The sequence below is a fragment of the Eurytemora carolleeae genome, unplaced genomic scaffold (assembly GCF_000591075.1).
Source record: "Eurytemora carolleeae unplaced genomic scaffold, Eaff_2.0 scaffold1498, whole genome shotgun sequence".
Taxonomy (NCBI): Eukaryota; Metazoa; Arthropoda; class Copepoda; order Calanoida; family Temoridae; genus Eurytemora; species Eurytemora carolleeae.
The window spans coordinates 10,000-21,338 of record NW_019397423.1 but is presented as its reverse complement, the minus strand read 5'-3'; the positions used below and the strand labels follow the sequence as shown (position 1 = coordinate 21,338).

The 11,339-nt window shown below is 32.0% G+C and overlaps 1 protein-coding gene across 4 annotated transcripts; it reads left to right on the top strand.

Moving 5' to 3' along the window:
* The first annotated feature begins 484 nt into the window (after positions 1–484).
* LOC111714208 (uncharacterized) lies at positions 485–5,205 on the top strand. 4 transcript variants are annotated; one of them, XM_023489266.1, is made up of 7 exons: positions 485–673; positions 1,494–1,563; positions 2,973–3,147; positions 3,286–3,432; positions 3,537–3,651; positions 3,751–4,086; positions 4,190–5,205. In XM_023489266.1, exons 1-7 carry the CDS (start codon positions 580–582, stop codon positions 4,222–4,224), a joined length of 972 nt encoding a protein of 323 aa, XP_023345034.1. In that variant the 5' UTR covers positions 485–579; the 3' UTR covers positions 4,225–5,205. The 4 variants fall into 4 exon arrangements, with proteins under 4 accessions (XP_023345034.1, XP_023345033.1, XP_023345035.1 ...); XM_023489265.1 differs by having other exon boundaries at positions 3,751–5,205; XM_023489267.1 differs by lacking the exon at positions 1,494–1,563 and having other exon boundaries at positions 3,751–5,205.
* Positions 5,206–11,339: the final 6,134 nt, after the last annotated feature.

Here is an 11,339-nt window from a genome sequence, read left to right as displayed (position 1 = left end):
CTGTTTTAGGCCAAATATAGATTTTAAGGACATTATTTTTTCTCTGAAACTTACTCAGATTTGAATGTTTTGTATAAATCAGCTTAAAGCAAATTAGGTTTTGAAAAATCTTTAAAAATTGACCTTCCTTAACTCACAGGGGGTCCGGTGTATGCACCTTTTGAGTAATGATTATTAAGTTAACCCTAAACAGGCTGGAGGGAGGGGGGAATTTAACCCTTCTCTAGTTTTTTCCCTTAGCACTGTTATTTCGTTGTTTTCCTATCCATTCTGATCCCCAGGAATGACTCCCAGTCCTAGGTGTACCAAGATGTTAGGTACTTCCAAGTGGCAACTTCCTAATAGTATTTTCCCAAATGGCGGTGCTACGACATCTGCTCTATGGTCATTTGCTCTATGGTCATTTGCTCTAGTTCCATTTGATCTATCAAGTCATTTGCTCTATACGTCATTTGCTCTATATTCAATCTGCTCTATACCTCATTTGCTCTATGACTAAACACGTCATTTGCTCTATAACCTAAAAATACACTATAAAATAGCTTTTATTGGAATTTCTAAGCGTAACTTGACTATGAAATGCGGGATTTTTTTTTGGAAAATTCGCAAATAGCAGTTTTAATCAGTTCTTCAAAGTTCAGCATGACAGAGAGACTGCTCAATAATAAGAGGGGTAAAAAAGCCTAATATGTGATGAAAACTATATTTAAGGTCTCACACTATGCACAAATACTAGACAAACAAAACTATCTCCAGGAAGTTGGCGGAATAATGAAACTGTAGGAAGAACTGTAAAATGTAAAATTGTAAAATATAGTTTTAATATGATTAGATATTTGTAAAATATGTTTATAGAGCAAATGACGTGTTAACTTATAGAGCAAATGTTGAGTAGAGCAATTGGACCATCACAGTCATAAAAATTTTTATAGAGCAAATGACGTGTTATGTCATAGATAAATTGACGTATAGAGCAGATGACATATAGAGCAAACGTCGTGATCTATGAGTTATAGAGCAAATGGTTAATAGAGCAAATGGACCGATATTTTGTCAATTAAAAATTGGTAAATTCAGCGGCATAGTGGGGGGGCCGATACCCCTGTGCACTCCCTTATAGATATGCACTCCCTAGGTCCCCCCTAGAGCAAGAGGTAGGCTGCAATATAATAAACATACATATATATTTAGACATTTATGATAATTCCTCGAATTCTTTATGATATTTGATATACTCAAAATAATAAAATGTATTTTTTTTTTTAAGTTTAAGTCAAAAGTTCAACCACCTAGGCAGAGGCTAAACCCCCCCTAGGCACCTGGGTAAATTACTTTTTCTGTTGTTGTTTTACAAAATACATAAATTTCGCAGATATGCTAATGCATTGCAACAAGGTTCTGCTGTACTTTAATTTCAGCAGAAACTGTAAAAGTACCATGCAATTTTACAATCTAATAAGTCCTGTAGTAATAGGTGAATAATCCTATTTCAGTTCACTCTAACATAATGAACTCCTCAAATCAAACAAGTCAAGAAGACATTGATGTCTGCAGTCTTGAAAGGTAGAAAGATCACAGATTTGATTTTTTCAAAACAAACTATATCATAGTTTCTGGAAAAATGTAGTCTTACAAAGGTATGCAATGGAAAATTACTAATTTCTAAACAAAAGGTTTCTGATCCAAAGGTTTTATGATCTAAAATTGAAGAAGACATGGCCATAGCGGATAAATCCATTAAAACAAGTAATGAGTTAAAACATCTCGATATTTAAAACTTCTTCATAATAAGTTCAGATCCCCTGTTGTTATGAAAGGTCGTCATTAATGGTTGTTTTAACAATTGTTAACGATTGTTAAAAATCCTATCTTTGTTAACAAAACGACAAACTAAAACTTAAAACTCTGCTTCCACGATTTTTAAATGATCTAAGCTGAAAACTTTAGAATGAGATATCCTTAATCCCGATTACTATATCTGAGTATCCCATGGACACACTTTTCATTTTCTTCTTAAACCTTTCTTTCTTGGATATAGTAAGGAAAAATCAAAAACCGTTTTTTCTAAATTAGATAGTCGCTCCCGTTTCTGTATATAATCTTAAATGACGCGCAAAATTTCAAATTTGTCGGCTTCATATACGCGACACTGATTGGTTGAATTTTTTATACTTTTCAGGATACATGCACAAGATTAGATTAGTCCCGATATTAAGGAAAAGAGAGGATCAAGCATTAATCTCAATATCCACCATTCTAAAGTTTTCAACTCTGAGCTCAAAAACTTTAGAATTGTGGATATTGAGATCAAAGTTTGTTCTCTTTTTTTTAGTAATAACAAGATCAATTTAGTCTTTATTTAGTATCTAGAAAAGGATATACAATTCAGCCAATAGAGTGTTTTATATACCTAATTTCAAACAGCCAATCAGAAGCTGGGAAATTGAAAATTTTGCCCACTTTTTCCATGAGAGAGCTCATATTGGATGGAATCTGGTTGGAAAATCTTTCAGAAGAGAAAAAAAGTTAACTAAGCAGGAAATTTAAAGTGTCCACATTGGATTTTCCAATTAAGCGATCAGGATTAAGGGTATCCAATTCTAAAGTTCCCAGCTAAGTTCATTTTTTAGAAAAGTGAAAATGATCCATCCCCAAACGCAGTGTCTGTAATAAAATTTCTATGTTTTTCTAGTCAACTTGTTCTGAAAAGACCTTTGTGAACCTTTCTGGTAGTGTAAGAATGATAAAATAGTGATAATTCTTTAAATCGAAATTTTTGAAGAAATCTCCCACTAAATGCAATACAGTGCTTAGTGTGATATGCTGAAAAAATAATTTCCAACAGTTTTTAATAATTTTACATTCTTAACAGCATCAAAAAAGGTTCTGTAAGGCCTTTAAAAATTGGAAACCCTAGTCTACAATAGTAATAATATTACATAATTTACAAATTCTGTAATTCTCTCCTTTAGCTTTACCTCGGATCCTTTCATGGCATTGGCTTTCCTCATCCCTTCCCTCTTCTCAAACCTGTCAGCTGGTGTTATCAGACTCTACAGGAACTCTGTTCCATTTGCCAAGATGAACATCATCTTTATCATCAACTACTACATAGTGGAGATGTTCAATTTGTTTATATCTCTAATTGTAAGTTTTTACAATTCACTTTAAAAAATGGAAAAAAGAAAGTTAATGATTAATTGAAAATGCGCGCTTAATCATTTTATGTTACTGAAATAATATTGGTTTTTCAAAAGAAAAAAGAATGTTATTGATTTTTTGTAGGCTCTCAGTGGCATGTGGGTATCAATCATCTGTAAACTACCACTGTTTCTTGGAACTATGGTGATGAAAAGTTTACATTGGGTTGCATTAAACATGATAGGACTAAACATAGTCCAGGCTGCCCTCAGGATGCTTTTGGTTCTAAAGGTCATTTATTACAAAATTGTTGAGTCAGAATTAAATAAAAACTTTCTCATCCAGTTATGACAGTGTCTTGATTATTATATGATTAAGATTTAGCTGTATTTTAGTTTGACCAAATGATGGAACTAGAACCAGAGCAAGCTGCTAAACAACTGTTTCTGGCAGTCCAACTTATCTACATACCCACCACCATCATCATCACAGTAATAGATCTCCAAACAGGTGTAAAATAGTTACTATTTGGATGCTACCTTGTTCTGGTAATGATATTTAGCACCTTGAGTCTGAGTTCATTCTTTGAAATCATAATCCATTGTTTAGGGTTCATTTCTCCTTACCTTGGATACCTCCTCGGATCGCGAGCATCCAATGGGCATGATATTGCCTGGTACACAACTGATGTAAATGCCATGCTCGCACTAACAGGCACAGTATTTGCCTATACCTTCAACACTCTGTATCTGAAGAGAAAGCATGCCCTGATAATTCGTCGTGAGATTGCTCCTCCTCAGCAGAATCTGATCAGCCTAAAGAAACTGATGGTTGGGGCACTTGCGTTGGCACTGCTTGCTCTGGCTGTATTTGTAATTCAAACCCTAGTCTCTCCATGTAACAGGCAAACAACCCAGCCCTTGTTAGTATGCTGCATTGTAGTAGGTATTCAGCTCTTCTATTCCAAGAATGAGAGTGCATGGAACCACTTTAAGCAAGTTCTGAGAGTTAAAAGAGATAATCTAGAATTTTCAACTTTTAATTCAAGGCAAATGTTTGGAAGAGGGAACAGGATCTCTTTAGTTGCTTAAATTGACAGCAAGGATAATTTAAAGAGGCCCTTCATGCAAATATGAAAAAGTTTAATTTAAGGGTACCCATGTCTGATCTGGAATGAATAAGATTTCCTTATTCTTGTTTCTTTTAACTATATTGTCACATTTTTATCAAATTAAGGTTTCGGAGCATCTTTTAGATTCAGACATTGCCATCTTTGAATGGAGGGTCACTTGAAATTACACTGAGGTGGAGGAAATTATTAAAATGAACAAGTGTCATAGGTTCTCAACTTTCAACCAATCTCTACTTAGTATACTTCAAGAACTGAGATACTTTTATTGAGGACATTTAAAAGAAAAAACTAGAAAGATAGACTAATCAACAATAATCTCACTCTCTTGATATTGTAAACTTTCCACCATTAACATGCTTGTGTAATTCTAGTTTTTACTTCAACGTAATGATTCATATCCACTTGCTTTGAGCTTGACACCATTTCATTGTTGTAAATAATCAAAAATTATTTCCTTTTGAATATTTTATCAAGTAATAAACTAAAAAAAAATGACCAACAAATATGGAATAAACCATTGGCAATTCAACTAAAGGACTTGGAAATTTAATTTTAGACAAGAAATGAATTTTGTATTTGAAGTTGAAAAATCTGGGAACTTAAATGTGTTGTGATATAGTTTGTAAAGTAAACCAAAATTACTGAAAACTGCATAAATGTTGATGTAAATTATTATCTAAAATGTATGTAAAGTTATTTTGTTTTAATTTTAAAATCATTCGAAGATTAAGTGATAACTACTAATAGTTGTACAACATTTAGGTTGAAGGTCCTTGTATCAAAAATTATTTGACTTAGAACATTTTAGTCTTAATTAAATCTAAAAAACTACCTTCCAGTCCATTCATTCCCTGGCAAGAATTTAATTTTTTATGTGAAATTGAAAATTCTTAGGATCCATTAAAATGAGTTGTGAAAAGTTTGTAAAATAAACCAAAATTACTGTTGATGTTAATGTTGTTAATGTTAATGTTGATGTAAATTATCATCTAAAATATATGTAAAGTTATTTTGTTTCAATTCTAAAATCATTTGAAGAGAAAGTGATAACTAACAGTTCTTTCCACTTTTAAAACTATCATTTCTTTACAGAAAGCTTACCAATCATTTCTAATATTTAGATGAAGGTTTTGACCTTTTCAACTGTGTATTTGATGTTGTTACAAAGCAAACAGTTTTGATTTTAGCTTGTCAAAACACTTCTAAAGTAAAATGGGTCTGTTAACACTGCACATTGCCATGTCTAATGCTCATTAAACAATTTAATTTCACACCTTGAGTATTACGTTATCTTCTTATGCAGAGTTTATGGTTCTAACTGTAAATATTTTGCAGCTTGTCTGGGCCCAGCATACAAAAACTCGAGTTAAACTCGACTAAAACTCGACTTTTGCTTTCCGGAAGTGAAGTTTTAATCGAGTTTAAAAGTGGAGTTTTCACCAGCTATAGTCGTGCCATACAAGGATTAAAACTCGACTTTTCACCAAGATAATATATGGATGATTTCTGGATGATATCTGGATGATATCTGGATGATATCTGGATGATATCTGGATGATATCTGGATGATTTCTGGGTGATTTCTGGATGATATTTGGGTAATATCTGGATGATAAGTGGAGTTTTAATTGAGTTTAATAGCGGTGTTTTCACCGGCAATAGTTGTGCCAAATCAGGGTTTAAACTCGACTTTTCACCAAGTTGGGGGGTTGTAAAAAATATTGACCGGGTGATATTTGGACGATATGTGGGTGATATCTGGATGATATGTGGGTGATATCTGGATGATATGTGGATTGATATGTGGGTGATATCTAGATGAAATATGGATGATATCTGCATGATAAGTGGCTGATATCTGGATGATATGTGAATGATATCTGGATAATATCTGAATGAAATGTGGATGATATGTGGGTGATATCTGGATGATATCTATATGATATCACCCACACATCATCCAGATATAACCAATCCAATCCAGTATTCTTCTTCCCAATTAACCCATCATCGTTCCTCCATCTGTAATAATCTAAATTAACACTCATACATACATACAGCACATATCTTTAAGAATTACTTATTCAATATATGTTATACTGTATTAACTTACCGTTATACCTGTTATAAGAGTGTCCAAGTGGAACTTCTATTTATCTAAAAATCAAGAATTTACTGACATTGATTCTAATGAAAACATCGATTTACTTCAAAATGAAATTTTGAAACATTGTATTTACAAAAATAGTTGCATAAAATTTCTTACATATCAATTCTTTTAAAAAATCATCAAATATTATTAAATTTTCATTTAAAAATGCATTTTTGTGCAATTGAGGTTTCGTGAATATATTGACACAGAAACTGGGATTAAAAAAGTTGAGTATAAGTCAAGTTTCATGCACCCAGACTTCACCAGTTGGTGACTTGGTAAAAACTGGGATTAAAAAAGTCGAGTTTAAGTCAAGTTTATGCACCCAGATTTTACCCAGCTGGTGACTGGAGTTCAAAAGTGGAGTTAAAGTCGAGTTTAAGCGGAGTTCTGAAGTGGAGTTATGAAACCCAAGTTTTCACCCTGACTTGGTAAAAACTGGGATTAAAAAAGTTGAGTTTAAGTCAAGTTTTTTCACCCAGATTTCACCCAGCTTGTGACTTGGTAAAAACTGGGAATAAAAAAGTCGAGTTTAAGTAGAGTTTATGCACCCAGATTTCCCCCAGTTGATAAGTGGATTTCAACAGTGGAATTTAAGTTAAGTTAAAGTGGAGTTTTAAAGTGGATTTTTGAACACCCAGTTTTCACCCTGACTTGGTAAAAACTGGGATTTAAAAAGTCGAGTTTAAGTCGAGTTTATGCACCCAGATTTCACCCAGTTGATGACTGGGAAAATATTGGATTCAAACAGTCGAGTTTAAGTCAAGTTTATGCACCCAGTTGATAAGTGGATTTCAACAGTGGAGTTTAAGTTGAGTTAAAGTGGAGTTTAAAAGTGGATATTTGAACTCCCAGTTTTCACCCTGACTTGGTAAAAACTAGGATTCAAAAAGTCGAGTTTAAGTCGAGTTTATGCAACCAGATTTCAGCCAGCTGGTGACTGGAATTCAAAAGTGGAGTTAAAGTCGAGTTTAAGTGGAGTTTTGAAGTGGAGTTTAGAACATCCATTTAGAGTTTGACATCTAGTTGTATCATCCACTTCTGTTTCCTGAGGGTGGCCTGGTGTTTGATAGTATCTATTAAACTTCAAATCTTCTAAACCAATTGGGCTCAAACTTTGTTGCAACTTACAGTTACATGCCACAAGGGAAGGATTTAGGACCATCAAATTTTAAAAACTTCGGTGTGGAAAAATGTTGCATTTGCAAATGCTTGTTATAACACTATGCTAACTCTCTTTGTAGCTTGGTAACTTATCTGTAAAACATTTATCTGTACAGTTTTCTATATAGTTAATTGAAATATATGTTCTGACAGATGAAAAGTAAGTTTTTACTCTTATCATAGTTCTGTATTTGTAGAGTCTATAATCAAAGAATTTCTGACTTTTTGAGTGTTGAATAAAAGAATGTTAAGTTATAATATTAAGGATAAAATACCTTTATAGTTGGAGATTTTCACTCTTATTAACAGATTTAAATAAATCTAACATCAGATATTATTTGATTATATAAATTACACAAATATTTATTCTAGAGTAAAAAATATAAAGTGTCTAAAATGACACAACTGGTGAAGCGTTTCATGTAAGAACCTGAAAATTGTGTAATTTTGATATTCAGTGTTTCTGAACATTTTTATTTGTAAAAAAATTAGATTGTTAGATAAATACTGACTGCTAAAACTTTCACAAAACCTTGGAATTCTTTAATTAAGCAATTTTTGTTGGATAATCAGTTTATTTTTACATATTTTTATTTCTACAAGCCAATAGTGTAAAAAAAAGACTTGACTTTTAGCTAAACCCTTCGTAGTTGTTTCATAAACAGTGGCTTGTCTGTAGACGTCTAGTGGAATAAATTTAGTCTACTAAATAGAAAGTTTGAAAATACTTTTTGAATTAAAATCTCATCAAAGCAATTGTAAACTAAAGGTCCAAAGTATAAAGTAAAATATTTATAAAGCTTAAGTTTTACAGTTATATAAAGGTTTTAAAATAAAATTAAAGTGATTGTTCTAGACTTTAAATAATTATCGAAAGCAAAGTTAGGTCAAAATCCATTGTGAGAGATCCTTCACATTCTTTTAAGTCATGAGACTTTTTTAAAGCTAATGTACTTAAACACATAGGAAAGGAATATTTAAATATTGATTCTAACAAGAAGGAGTTAGAACAGTATAATACTGAAAAAGATATGGTACATAACATTGTTTCTGAACCTGTACCATAAATCCCTGCCTTGAACATTTGATTTATCATATATCAACGCGAAACCAACCCAGGCCAGCCTTCTCAGACCTTGGACCAAATTCATGGAAAAAGTGCTTGATCCTAAACCACTAACTGTTAAAAGTTCAAACTTTACTCCGAAATCGATAAAACCTGAAGTTCCTTTTTCTACAAAAATCAAGGAAGAACCGAGAGATGAAGGAAATGAACCAACTCCTGGCTCTCAGAGAATTACAAAAGCTGTTACTCTGTGTAGTATCAAACTAGAACCTAGAGAAGAGAACCCAACCCCTCCTGTAGGACAAGTATTAAAGGAGAAGAAGAGAAAGATTCCTGATCTTGTTCCTATCAGTGCTAAATTCAACCTGGAGACTTCAACGTCGAGCAGAGGAAACCCGGAGAGGGCTGAACCGGAGTTTAATGAAGTAAAATTGAATTTGTTCCGAGATAGGGTTGTTAATACTGACAAGTTTAACATTGAACCTCCTCCAGATAAATTTAGGGATACACACAATAAACCATGGCATTCATAAACAAAATTAAGAATTAATATATAAAAGATTCACTTCGAGTTAATTTCAAGATTTCTGAAAACCGTGGAACCATTCTTAATTGATTTAGTTTAAGTCGTGTTTGTTATCGTGTGAATTGATTAAATGATCTGTGAACAGTTAAACCACATAAATCAAATTTATTTGGAGTTATATTGTTTGATTGATCTGGAGTTATATTGTTTGATTGTTCTGGAGTTATATCGTTTGATGGATCTGGAGTTATATTGTTTGATAAATCTGGAGTTATAATGTTTGATTGATCTGGAGTTATATTGCTTGCACTGTGTTATGATAAATTGTTTCTAAAATTATTTTATCCTACAAACAAGTGCAAAACTTTCCCAAAAAACTAAAAATGCTCCAATGTTTAAAAAATACAACTGATAATAATGTAAATGAAAATAATATACAGAAAAAAATAATTTATTAAAATAGTTTAGATGGAAAACATTTATGTGACAAAAATGATAAAATATTCGATTTTTGTAATTTTAACTTAAACAGATCGTTTAATAGAAGGTCTCAAATTTGCGAGGTCACCCTCCCTTTACTCATAAACAACATAAAAGTATATGCACTCCTAGATTCTGGATCCGAATCATCCATTCTAACCTTAAAATACACCGAAAAATTCTTTAAAAACTGGCGAAACTTTCAAAATGGATTTTTTAAATTGGATTTTGGTATAGGAGTGGATGGATTTAGGTTTAAATAATTGGGATAAAACTTATTAAAGTTCAAATAGGATCAACCATTTTAACTTAACCATTTTCTATTCCTGAGAGGGATACAAAACAGATAATAGGATTGGATCTCCTTAAACTTTTAAATATTTCAATGCATTTTCCATCAAAAATTAGTATAAATTGTATTAATGAATTTATTACAAATGAATTTATTGAAAATAAAGTTGAGATTTTAAACATGAATAACAATAAATAAATAATAAATGTGTACTTTATCCTAATAAAACAAAACTATGATAATTTTACTGATAATGCTACATATTTGTCATATTTTCATCAAAATTGTAAGTTGAAATTAATCTATGAGAACTAGGGTTTCCAATCGGAATTCCATTGCGTGGAATTGCGCGCAATGGTTGCTTCCGCTTGCGCCATTTCATTGCGCTATAATTGCAAAAATGGAAGCAATTAAATATTCGCTGAATTGCGTGCAACGGAATTGCTTTTCCATTTAAAAATCAAAAATTTTAACTGTGCGCCTTACAAATTTAAGCAGCAGATACAAGAATGGAAATATCTCTGTAGATTTTAAAATAATCAAGGCCCGAGTTTCACTTGTTGCAACAGTTTTCAAAGTTTTAAGTTTCTTGTAGTTAAGATACTTATTAGCAATTTAATGTGATACATTTTTTATTTGTTCACATTGGACGATTATTAAAATGGAAACTTTTTTTGGTTAAAATTGTAATGTTCGTTTAGTCAAAATTAGATATTTGCTACAGTGAGAACCAGGAAACTATGGAACAAAAAGACAACATCGAAGTCTATTTGATGTTGTTACAAAGCATAAAACATTAATTAGTAACTTATTAAATCACTTATTTAGTTAAACGGGTCTGCTTGAGTCTAAGCAGTCGTCTTCTTATCCCAGAGTTTTCTGGTTATCATGCTGCAAATGAATATTATAAAACAAAAGATTAAATTTAATTTTCTTAGCATTTGAGACTGAAATGTTAATGCAGTTCAGTTTATTGTATGCCACTACCAAAGATTAAATTGAATTTTTTGTTGCTGAAAGGAATTGCTCAATAATTAATTGCATTTATTGCGTACCATAAGGTTTAAATTGAATATTATTAAGAAGTTGAAAAAAAATCGCAAGAAAGTTGGACGGAATTGCACGCTATTGGTTCCACGCAATTCCGTTGCGTTTATTGTGCGTAATTATTACGGAATTGCGCGCAAATAAATTCACTTGCGTTGATAACAATAACTATATTGCGTATTCTCTTCATATATATTGAAACCATGCTCCAACCTAATATTCAAACCTGCTACAAGATAATATTCAACCCTGCTCTAACCTAATATTTAACCCTGCTTTAATCTAATATTTAACCCTGCTCCAACCTAATATTCAACCCTGCTCCAATCTAATATTCAA